At 39.8% G+C, this 12,728-nt stretch overlaps 1 protein-coding gene across 2 annotated transcripts in view; it reads right to left on the bottom strand.

The window, feature by feature from the left end:
- spire1b (spire-type actin nucleation factor 1b) overlaps window positions 1-12,728 on the bottom strand; it is a 46,557-nt gene that overhangs the window by 6,207 nt on the left and 27,622 nt on the right. Inside the window, exons 5-12 of one of the 2 annotated variants that reach the window (XM_042489118.1) lie at window positions 12,334-12,405; window positions 11,789-11,953; window positions 10,322-10,408; window positions 9,708-9,837; window positions 9,062-9,103; window positions 2,927-3,090; window positions 2,721-2,814; window positions 1,739-1,881 (exon numbers count right to left, since the gene is read on the bottom strand). In XM_042489118.1, coding sequence (XP_042345052.1) covers window positions 1,739-1,881; window positions 2,721-2,814; window positions 2,927-3,090; window positions 9,062-9,103; window positions 9,708-9,837; window positions 10,322-10,408; window positions 11,789-11,953; window positions 12,334-12,405 — 897 coding nt within the window. The remainder of the gene's footprint in view (window positions 1-1,738; window positions 1,882-2,720; window positions 2,815-2,926; window positions 3,091-9,061; window positions 9,104-9,707; window positions 9,838-10,321; window positions 10,409-11,788; window positions 11,954-12,333; window positions 12,406-12,728) is intronic. The other variant, XM_042489119.1, reaches the window with a different exon arrangement.

Below are 12,728 nucleotides of genomic sequence, written 5' to 3'. Positions count from 1 at the left end.
CCAACCTGAACGCGAGAAGATTCCTGCAGTTTGAAGACGTCACACCAGGAGATATTGTGAGTATAAACAGTAGATAGAACAAAGGAGGGGGAAGAAATCCAGGAAGACACATGTCACACAAATGAAAGAACAAGAGAAATGACAGTGAGTGTTTAGTTTAAATCCCTTCTCATTTGCTTCTCTGTGCAGATATTGATGCTCGCTTTCGCTTCTCTGTTCTCCATTTGTCTATCTATGTCTCAGTTATTAAGTTACTGGACAGGATCTGTGGCCGGGGCTCCACTGTCCTCAGAGAGCACACAGTAATGTGCTCTAATACTGACAGGCTGTTCTCATTAACCCTTTATGTATTTTTCTACAAAAAGTAATGCGCCCATATTTGTACATATCCCACATTATCACGAGACACTAATTTGTGCATAACCCACAGATTTTGGAAAGCTACAATCACGTTAACAATTGGCTGACGGGCAGGAACAAGGAGGCAGGTTGAGGTGGCGGATGGCTCACAAAACACAAAACTTTTCCCTGAGAATTTCCATAGAGGACAGGTATTTGAAACGGTGTGAACTTTGAGTCATTTTAATGTATGTCCTCACCATGTTTCTTTTCCCTCAACATAAGGGGCCAATCACAACGAGACGTGTCGCTAGATAAGCGTTGCCAACAAAACCATCAATTAGTATCGTGCGCCTGTCAGGCGCTCCTCTCTTGCTGCTATGCAACACATTTTTCTGGCAGTTTTAGGGCTTTCATAAAAGTTAAAATATTTTAAACTTTTCTGCTAAAGGCAAGGAGTCACAACCCTTGTCCATGTTACTTTTGGCCATGTGCATGCAGCTCCACAGGTGCTCCTAGTTGTTTTTCCAGATACGTTTCCAAGACGTTTTTGTAGCGGTCGCACCTGGTGTGATGCGTCTCGGTGTGATCGGCCCTTATAACCTCAGTAACTTTACATTAATCGAACTAGGCTCGGGTTATGTCAAAGTATACTGACGTATTTAGAAGCCCTGAAGGTATGTTCATTGCCGTCATAAATACAGGTGCCTCTCTTTTTATTAAACTCATTATATTTAGTGCACAGCACGCACCACTAAAGCTCAGTGTCCAGTCTCTATTGGTGGAACAGGCAGCTGAGCTGAAAGAAGCCGTGACAGGTTACAGGACTGCAAACAGCCGGCAGCCAGTCGGCAGAGAGAGACCGTGGGGATTAACAGCATGTTTTTTTTTTTTAACTTGGTGAATTAAGGACTTATTTTGACCAAACAGTGATTGTTGGAACAGTGGACTTACTAACTAAATTACTAGTAAGAGTAACCAAGACAGTTTTGATTAGTTTTATTTTATTTCTGGTGATTTTGAATGATGTGTGTTTTATGATAAGTAAACAAGGCAATTAAGCCTTGTCAGTCTTCAGTGACCAAGTTAGGGTTAGTGCCACACACTTACACCATAATATTACATACTGCCTAAATGTAACTTAACTACACTAAACGTCATTCATGGGGCGCAGATTCATAGATATCATACAAACCGTTCCATGAAGATACATACATACTTTATATTAACACTGCTATTTTCTATTTGTTGATTAATTACTACTGCTATTATGAAGAGTTTTTAAGCAATAAAAACTTTATCGATCCCCTTTTTCTGAAACATTGTATGATTAGTATTTTTTCTATAGTACAGCTCATCTACTGAGTTGTTACAGTATGTAAAACGATTTCTGACTCACCAGAGACTTGGAGCTCTGTTTGCAGGGCGGCTGAAACAGTCGGACATTTGTCGGGGTTTCCTTCTCAATGGAGTGTCTCCTCTGGGGGGTCTGACGCCTCTCTGGTTGAGGTGTAGAAGAGATGGGCAGGAAACTGGGTGGAGCTGGCATTCATAGAGGAGAGAGACGTAAAACAGAGAAAAGGAGGCAGCTTTATTTGAAATATTCAGAATATTGTTTAATTCAAGGCTCAAGAACTTTTGATTATAAACAGCAACAAGAGCAGGGAAATCACTAAGGCTGGATTTACACTTCAAGTCTTAGTGCCAAATTCTAATTTGTTGCCTGTATCTGATTTTTTGTGACCGTCTGCTTAAATCTACTCTTAAAAGTGACTTAAATCTGATATCTGCATTTACACCTGCTTAAAATTAACTTACGCTTGAAATAACTGGCATTTGTAAACAGATACTGAAATGTCTTCATACATGTGTTTGGGTGCAATGCCTGTTCCCCGTGAACCTCCGGCAGTATTTTGTAGACTATAAAACCCGACTTTCCATCGGCATGAGAATGAGTACATAATGACTGAATTTTCATTTTTGGGTAACACATCGCACTTTCAATTACATATGATTGGCAATGCCAGGGAATATCCAACCTGTCTGCTTAGACTACAGACTCATTTGCAGATATCTGAATCATATCTGCTTTATTTCCACATATAAATGAGGCCTATAACCAAACTGAGAATGTCCAATTTCCTGTGTTTTTTTCCGGCTTATACGTTCATTATACGTATCCAATCTGTGCCAAATGAGAGGAAAAAATCAGAATTTGGTCGCTTGAACCATGTGTGTGTAAATCCAGCCAAAACAAAAAATCCAAGAAAACATGGCTGGGGAGGCTGTAAGATTAAAACTCATTGTACACTGTCAGTGTATGGTTTAGCTGAGGAGGTGACTGAACTGTGACAGGGATGCAGAAATAATTCCTGACTCACTTTTCTTCCCCACAGCAGACTCTGGGGATGTATCATCCATCAGAGATGTAGCCACACTGGAGCTGCTGGCTGATTTGCGGCCAAAAACCTCATCCTGATGTATGGAATATACAAACACACCAGTCTTCGTTTGCTCTATACATGCATGGTGCTTTGTCAAAATCCACCCATCCCACACACACACAAACACACAAACTCATACTGACGTCAGAGTCTGAACTGTCCAGCTCAGCGAGGCTGGGAGCCTTCAGGAGCCTCTTCCTCTGAGGTGCAGACTGAGATCCGGACGGTTCAACCCTGGTAACTGTTAATCCGTTGTTCAGAGACAGAGTGCTAGAGGTCCTCCTGCCCATGTACGGACTAAACTCATCTGCACAGAGCGACACAAGAGAGAGTCAGTCAGACAAAAGGAGGAAAAGCACTTGAATCTCAAAACTCGTCCTCTTATGATTCCTTGCATCCAGTGTGATTATTTCATTCTACTGTGACTGTTCTGGCCACAATAAAGGGATGACAGACTGTTTTCAAATTACAGTGTGTTTCAATTGGAGGGTAAAATGTGAAAAGATGCAATGAATCCTGTTCAAAGGACTGAGGTCTGAGATTCACCTGAGGTGAACAAGGTCAGGATGGGTGAGTTAAATTGGTCTGAGGGGAGGCAGAGGAGCAGGCTGGTGTTACACACAGAGCATGGATGACTCTTTGTATCATTATTTTCAGGGGAGCTGAAACTTTAAAATCAATTGCCACAAGGTCATTCTGTAAAACAATTGATTACTACTAACCACCTAACAAGCTGCCTGGGGGTGGTTAGTAGGGGGGCAAAGAGAAGGTTTATAAGGGAGGGGTGGGGGTGAGAAGAGTGCTGCAAAAGGCAGATAAAGAGCTGCAGCTGATAGGATCCATGGGAACCCTGAAACCTCTCTCTCTATTCTTTCACTTTCTTGTCTTGTTTGTGGGAAAAGCATCCACATGAGCTCATCGTCTCAACAGGAGCTCTGTCTCTGCTGCTGGACTAGAACTAACTTTCCTGCAGACTACATCAGCAGATTAGACTTTACCAAAAACAAACAAACCAGTCATAATAAGCCATAATTGTACACTCTACCAGTGTACTAAGCAAGGCCTCAGTAATCAAATACCTAAATAGAGGATATATTAGTTTACAGCCAGGGAGGCAGACAGACAAGGCCATTAGATTAAGGGTAAACAAGGCCTTCAAAGCTGCAGCAGCGCTCATACTTTACCTACTCCAGTACGGAACAAATCCTGTGGCATACTGCGAGTTTTGCCAAAACCTAAAAGGGAACACCTCCTTCGTTAGAATAGTTATAAGAATATTCAATTATATGGTGTGTCTGTTCTGTTAGTTCCCAATAATATATCATGATTAATGCAGTCATTGCATTATTGTGCAGTTGTATTTGTCTTTTTGTTTTTCTTTTGTAGTGGACCCAAACCTTAACTTAACCTGGTTTGTTCATGTTTTCCTCTATATTTTGATAATGCCTTTCAACTGAAATTGATTTAATTGCTTTCAATTAAAGGTGTCAGCATGAGCGTATATTTAGCTTTCTTTGAGCTGTTGAGTGTATGTGTTACATGTACAGCTCATAGACAACATGACAGTTCCCCAAAAGTGTAGCTTTTCAATCTTGATTGCCCCCTGGTGTCTGTCTGAAGTATAGGTCATAAAGCCCACCCCCTCCATGTTAGTGATGGGACATAGGCCAAACTAAAAACTCAAAGTACACGCCAAATACATTTTTCCCAAAGATGGATTCTAAAATTTATGGTAGTTCTCATCACCCTGGTGTTTATTAAACTGATCATTTTTGTGATAAGTTCTGTTTTAATAAGTTATTCAATTCTACAAAAAGGGGATTTTCCACCATGATTGACAGCTGTGACAGCGAATCCATGCGCTCGCATTTAATCGGGCTGCTCGCAATTGGTCGGAAGGGTGTTTTGACGGGAACTCCCCCACTGTAAATATTACTATCGCATAGAATGACAAATGAATGACGTCATCAGTGCAAGATGGCAGCAGCCGTCTGCAGGATATTTTTGCTTAACTTAAGCATAGCGGGCGTAAGTGGGGATGCGTCGTCCATTTTTGTTTACACTCTATGGTGTAGCTACACAACTCTCTTAAAATTCCACGTCTTCCTCCTAAAGAGGTAAGTGTAGATGCCGCAATAGCATCAGATATACCAGAACTGAAGGGGTTTTTTTTTTCAAGCAAGAAGAGCACAGAACAGCACTGAGGGATCTTGTGGAAAAAGATATTTTCATGCTTCTCCCGACTGGCCTGTGATAGATGGTGGAACTTCTCAGTTGGTTCTGTGTAACAGACCATCTGGTGTGTCAGGTGTAGGCAAGCTCTTCCCCCCTGTTTCCAGTCTCTATGCTAAGCTAAGCTAACCACCTCTTGGCTGTAGCTTCATTTTGCTGCACAGACATGAGAGTGATATTCTTTCCATTTAATTCTCGGCAATAGTAGTATAAGTGCATATAACTAGTATAACTGCATTTTCAGAAATGTTGGGCTGTTCCATTTTTGTTGATAAATTGTAAACTGCCCCTGTGGGACACACCAGCTCCATTTTGCCAACATCAAACAATAAAATGTACCCAGAGGAACATGATGCATCACCAAGACAATTTAAATCCTGTGACATTGATTTCTCCTTGCAACAATATTTTCTTGCTCCTGACCTTAATCGCGTTCATTAAGGTGTCAGTGGGTATGTACTACCTCCCCATAAAATATAGAGCAAAGTGAGAATCCAGCTGCTCACTCTATATGAGAATGATCCATCATAGAGGGAAGTTTGTACACACAGATTTAAGGACAGCATGAATGAGTATGTAAGAGGTGATAAAGTTTGTGGTGTGATGAGAGACACTGGCATCAGTAGGAGGGGAAGAGGAGCACAGCATTATTTGGTCTTGCCTGCCTCAGCTGTATTTTCTCATCACCTCAATCAAAAGTGTCCTATTAAATTCACATGCATTTAATGCTGAAACACATGCCACCACTGAGAGAGCGGTCCTGTCCAGTGCTGTGCAGAGCATGACGCAGTACTCTGATTAAATTCTGCAAAGTCACCTCGTACATGAAAGACCCTTTTGTATGAAGCCGATTTTTGGAGGCACAGAAGTGGCAGCGACTCTTTCAGCTGTTGCTTTTCATTACTTGAATAGATGGGTGGCATATAATAAAAACTTTTCCTGAGTGTTTAGAGATCAACAGCAACCACCATGACCATTTTTCAGAAGTGATATTATCCTGTTCATTTGGCTGACAGCAGCTATCGATAAGACAGACTGTATGTGCTGACATTTTTATCATTGCGGAGGATTATAACACCAAAATGATGTCCTCCAAGGAAGGACTTAAAGTGCACCGAAGCAACAATAATGTTGTTTCAAAACTCTTCCTACAAAATTCCCACAAGCATAAGATGTCCTCAGCAGTGATACAACTAGACTTTTTAATTTAACCCTTTAATGCCTGGATCAACATCAGTTTTCTTGTGTTGATTCCAGACTTCTCTCTATAGCATTCAAACCTCTGAAACCTGAGAAAAATGGTTTGAATTCTTTTAGAACGACGAAAGAAAACATAACGAGCTACTTGCAAAAAATGAGTATTATTAAATATTATCAAAAAACAAAGGAAAAATGTCCAGAAAACTATATTCATAGCTCTTTTGGAAAAATATTTTTGAAAATACATTTTTACATTTTCAAATCTTTTTCTTTTCTTATTTTCAAATAATTTCCTTGTAATTTCTTTCGGGTACTAATTTCTTGAGAATTTTTGGTTAGGTTGCTCGACACCCTCGTCCCATGTTTTTCAAAGAAATCAAGCCAGTTTGCTCAGATTTCAAAGAATTAAGGCATTTATATCTTTAAGTTATATTAACAATTTGTCCTTTTTGGGTCATTTTTCATTATAGTCAGGATTTTTTTCTAGGTTTGGGGTTTTCAGTGTTACTTTGTTGCATTTATTCAGTTCTTCATGTTTCCTGTTTTATTTTGTTATAATCTCCTTAAGTGTCATGTCTGGTTTCACTTCCTACCTTTGTGTTTGATTAGTTTCACCTGTCCCTCATGAATTTAAAGTCACCTCACCTCCTGCTCACCTGTTTATACTTCCCAGTAAGTCACTCCCTTTATACTTTACCAGCCCAAGTCATTTGTTCTTTGACAGTTCTTTGTTTGTGTCTTCTCCAATGATTTGCTTGAGCCATTTCTTCCCTGCGATGTGCTGTTTTTCTGTTTTGTTCTGAATACATTTCAGATTTATTCATATTTGTTGTTTATTCTGCCATTACCTGCAGTCCCCTGGATTTTTTAGGTTGTATTGAATCATAGTACTTTTCCTGTCTGCCTCCTTATCAGTCAATTCTGCACTTGGATACAAACCCACATTGTTGAAATGTTCAACATCTAATCCAATCCATCACTGGCGATACAGTCAATAATCTCAAACAGATTCTGCATATTCTATGCTGTATGTATGCTGAATCTGCAACTGAACAATAATTTGGTATCAGAGTTGTTCTGGTTAATGTTTGTAGTCGGATTGTTATTGAACAATTGCATTTGAGCGACATGCAATGGCTGAAATGCAATCTCCCAAACAATCAGCTAACAGCTGATGATTTAGCTTTATGTTAGCTTTGTTTTAACATTTGCCTACATTCGTATGCAGATATGAATTTTTTTAGAGATTTGCTGAAATGGCACCAGAACTTCTGAAACATTGGCTGTTTCCCCCAGAAGCTTATTCATCATCAGACTGATGGCGGATGGGTTCTGAGTTTGTTCATAAAGTATCTAAACACATTGCACCAAGAGCAGTAGTGCCCTTTGAACATCCCAATCTGCCTGTGAGATGATGGGATCTGCTCCAATCAGCCAGCTGAGTTTAATCTTTTCCTTTAGGACAGCCAGATGGTGAAATGACATTAGGATTCCCTCTTGTGTCAAAAACCACATGCAGTGAGAAGTGTATACGTAATGAACCCTTCTTATGATGCGATCATCATGACAAGTTTTTTTCTTCCTAGGTTTACGATTTAAAAGGGAAGAAAAAATATGACATGTAATACTGTATGTAAATGTCACCTGCTTTCTGCGTAGATAAAGTATCAGTTCGATTTCTGTTGAATAAAAAGGAAAATAATTTTTATTTTTAATATGAATAATAAATATGACAGATTAGAAGTACGCAAATTGTTCCCAGGATGCCTTGCCAACTGTCATTAAATTAGGAAGGTGTTTTAAAACATTATGTTTTGCATTTACATTTCAGAGCAACAGATGATGTCACACAAATCATGTTTGTATTTATCCTCGCTCCCATGCAAATTCGTTTTTGCAAACTCTTAATAAAAGGCTGGTGAGAAACTGTGTGGTAGGGCTGGGCGATAGGGGCTGAAAATTAAATTGTGATATTTTTAGGCGATATCTCCATGCACAATATACATCTCGATATTTTTAAATCTCCTCAAAACCACCTAATTAATGCTAGATCTGGGAGACAGAGCTGAATTTATTTATTATTATCCATTTATTCCATATAACAATATCACAATATCCAATATCTAAGATGATATATAGTCTCATATCATGATACAACATAATATCTTTATATTGCCCAGCCCCTCTGTGCAGCCAGCCTTTTGTATCTGGAAGACTAAAGTGATTTCGATAATAAATATGATAAAAAATCCTCATACACATATCTTATTCTGTTTTTTTTTTTTCTTTGCTTTTTTTGTAGCTGAGCCAGCCCCTAGGACCTACACCAGCACCACCAGGGGTATGAGTGCACCAGGTTGGATTTTTAAATTTCACTGTATTTGTCACTGTTCAATTTCATTATACTTAACTTTTTACAAGATGTAGGACTGAATACTACAAGTAGCCAAATTTGAATATATTGAGCAGCATGTCTAAGTTACGCTCTAAGATAAAGAACAACACAAAGGACATGTCCTCAGTGGCTTCAGTGATTGTTTTACAGCTCTACTGTATATTTGTACTGTGACTGAAAATCCTGTTTGTCCACTTTGCTGGTAAATGTGTCGCTCATGTTTGCTCTCATCAGTGTCCTTCTACTGACCAGTGTCCCACATCACCACGTTTCACCTCCGCGGACCACAGCCAACCATCACCGACCACTGAAGCATGACATGAAATGCGTGTGTGCTGATACAGTATGTTTGATGTGTGTGCAGGCTGGGAGAGCAGATGAGCAGCCACAACAAGGAGGGAAACAGAAAGAGATAAAAAGCCAGATAAAACAGCAGCGAGGTGGACTTTACCTGACGCATCAAAACTGAAAGACATGCTAAGTGGCCGAATTACTGCAACGAGAAACAGTTATGGCATCGGACAGTTATTGCTGGTGATTAGGAGGTAAATTAAGGCATTAGAGGAAGTAATCTGCTTGTACAGTATTTGGAAAGACATGCAGGGGTATAGCACGCTTATTGTGTAGTTTCAGATCACTGAAGTATAACCACTTTCATGATGGGAGATAATAGGATTTCAAATAAGCCACAGCCAATGGTGAGAGATTACTGACATTAAGAAACATTAGTGGTTTTAACATTGTTAGTATTAAAGGAATTGCAGACACTTAGCATTGCTACTAATGTAAAACTTTCACTACATTGCAAAGTGTGGTCAACAAAACAATAAAAGGCATTAGTTGCAACACAAATGTAAAAGGTTACACAGCATTAGCTACAACAGCAAAGAGAAGATGCACAAATAATAGTGTAGTAAAGTGTAAAAAGAACTAAAATATGACACATTTCTCATCTGAACTCGTCCCAGCAGGTGCAAGCATCAGCACCATACTTCAGCTTAAAAATTACATTTCAGAGTGAAGTATGTTTTTATGTGCATGACAGTGTGCATGTGTGTGCGCAACAACGAGAGCAAAGAAGAGGTGAGGCTCCTTACCCAGTCTGCCCCTGCGGATCTCACCAGGCGACACCGGCCGAAGTTTCCTCTCAGACTTGATTTCCTCCAAGATCCGTTCATGAAGCGTCGGAGGAGGCTGAGTCTGTGGCTTAAGCTTACGAGCTGACACCTAGCGCAGATTGATGGAGGGTAAAATATAACTGTTGACCGGGAGTAAGTAGAGTGGAATACAACAACTGACACAAACAAATAGGGTTGTAGCCAGAGGGCAGCGGCGTTTTCATCACCACCTCCTCATATCTGCTGTGACTGATTGTTCACCTCATGAACGAGAGATGAGCCCTGCTGAAACAGCGCCTGCGAGTTCTGCAGTAAGATTTATAACAAGTGAGAACTGATGAACGCAGCATTTCACTGAGTTCACAGTGCAGAGAAACTTGAGTAAGAAAACTACAGTATTAACGTTATGATAATTATAATAGTCCTGGCATCCTGGCTTTTTTCAGACACAAGACGATATTATTGAGTTTGAAGAATTGCTGATACACTCATTTGAAGACATTTCACTGCTCTGTTTTAATTAATGCCGCTTTTGACAGGCTGCACATGGATGGGTTGTGACATTTAAGTCCATGATCTTCAGTCGTACTTACAGGGTTGAGAGGTGGTCTGGACCTGATGAACTCCAGTATGACTTCATGAGCGCTTTTCTTTAACCTGGGTGGGATGTCTCCATTTACCTGAAACAACAGAACAGGATGAAAACACATAAACAAGCACACAAAGTCATAAAAATGTAATTGGCTATGATCCTTGTCTTCACTTATAAAAATCTAGCTCATGAATCCTGCTTGTTTCAGACGTTTGTTTAATAGTTAGAGTGCGTGTCGTGGAAAAGCTGAATAATCTCATACCACATTACACACTAAGGTTAATATTGGCATTGTACATTTTCTGTAAATCACACACATTAACACATTAACACATTACATTTGCACATTTCATAGCTATCATATCAACATTTCTAAAGTGACATAGTATATGAACTGATTTTGTTGATAGAAGATGGAGGTATGGCGCATGATATGACACTTAAGGGAGACTCCTGCCAAGCTGCATAACATGGCTCCTGACCAACAAACAACAAAACCAGTAGTGATTTATTAAGCCTTTACTGTGTTTCCACTGCCTTTTTAAGGCACCAAATGCAGGTGTTTTGTAACGACCCATCACTGTTTCGTCAGCTGGGATGGTCCCACAAAAAGCTGTTATTTTTTTACAGAGACCTCGCTACTTTTCCCAATAAGATCATGCCACCAGTACCATACATTTTAAGCAAAAACATAATCTTTTTCTAAACATAACCAGGTTGTTTAACAACATAAAGATTCAATGTATTTTCGACATAATAACATTCAAATGTAATGTATTTGTGGTTTGCGGAAATGTACAATGCCAACATTTTATCTAGCGATTGGGTTGGGTACATAAAAGATTATGAAGTCTAATAGAATCAAATCACCAGTATCAAGACTAAGGACCATAAACAGTACTTTTAACTATGGTTGCAACTAAAGGTTATTTTCATTATCGATTTTTTTGATCATAGTTTTTATTGTGGGAGTTAATCAATAATTTTTGAATGTCTTGTTTGTGCCAAAAGTCCAAAACCAAAAGATGTTCAACCGACAATAATGCACCGCAAAATAAAGCAGCATTGGTTCATCTTGTCCTTGATTATCAATACTATCTGCAATAACTTTTCTGTTAAACAAACAATCGAGAAACTGTCTAATTGTTTCCATAATATTACCAGCCAAATGGCTTATAGATGCCATTTTACAGGTATGGCTAGGATTTGGCCCAAATTTAGCTGGGATCGGCTCCTGCCACCCCAAAACCCAGAGGACACGCGATAACAGAAAACTGATCGACCTTTCATGTCAGCAAATAAATGGAACACTGGAATTCAAAAGAGCATCACTCCATCTTACAATTATTACGCAAACGGCTTCTCAAAGAAATTTCCCACAGGGTAGGAACAATAGTACAGCAGAAGCAGAGCAGGAGATGTACATGTGGCATTTCTTTTCTATCTGAGGTCCAGACTGTGCACTGACCATGACTTTGCGCAGTTTGTAGCGTTTGGACCTGATGTCATCCATGAGCATCTCATAGGGAGTGAGCTGGTACTCGATGGGCAGAGGATTGTACTGACGCTCCTGCACCTTCTTCAGCTTGACTCCTTCTCGCAGGTCCCTCATCACCTGAACCCAGAATCGAGCCTGACGAACAAAGCAAAGGGCAGCATGGGAAAAGGGGAAATAGAAAATACCATGACCCTCTCAATATGAATTTATTTGGACAATCGCAATCATCTGTGCTCTGACCTCTCTGTGCACACAGAGTAAGGAGGGTTCATCAAGGAGAGCGGTTCTATCCATGTCAAAATGGTTCCTGAGAAGCTCTTTAATCGCTGCCTATTTAGAGTGTAACATGGATTGACAAATATGCCTTTATGGAACATGCAGATGGAGAATATTTAATGTGAAATCAAAGGGAGGTGTGATTTTTCCTATTTATTTATGTTAGTTAGACTTTGATCAAGAGAAAGGGTGAGTTGAGGCTGGAGGTCAAAGGTCAGGAGTCTGCAGTAGTTGCCTACCCAGTCAGCGTTCTGTAGTTCATTCAGGTCTCTGCTGGGCTCCTCTGTTGTCTCCTCCATCTTACGGAGGTTCTAGGGGAAAAAAAAAGAGACTAAGTTTAAATATGATAAAGGAAATTGACTCTGTGGGACATCAGGAATTATAGACGCTAGAAACAATGAAGAGTCAGTACATGTGGACCAGCAAAGTCCTCCCTGTTTGTCCTGTTTAAACCGGCTTCTTACTGTAGGAGACATTAGTTACGTCTGTGTATTTGTCTGTTTATATTTTCTGTATAAGTAAGATTCACCACGGGTGGCAGTGCAGGTTAGTGTGGCCTGTAAAGCACATAAGGGGCTCAGGTGTTACAGGCGGTGTAATTATGCACAGGTCACGGTAAGATTATAGAGTTTTT

Source organism: Plectropomus leopardus, chromosome 7, assembly GCF_008729295.1.
Source record: "Plectropomus leopardus isolate mb chromosome 7, YSFRI_Pleo_2.0, whole genome shotgun sequence".
NCBI classification, from domain to species: domain Eukaryota; kingdom Metazoa; phylum Chordata; class Actinopteri; order Perciformes; family Serranidae; genus Plectropomus; species Plectropomus leopardus.
Note: the sequence above shows the minus strand (reverse complement) of the source record. Positions and strands in the feature narration are given on the sequence as shown.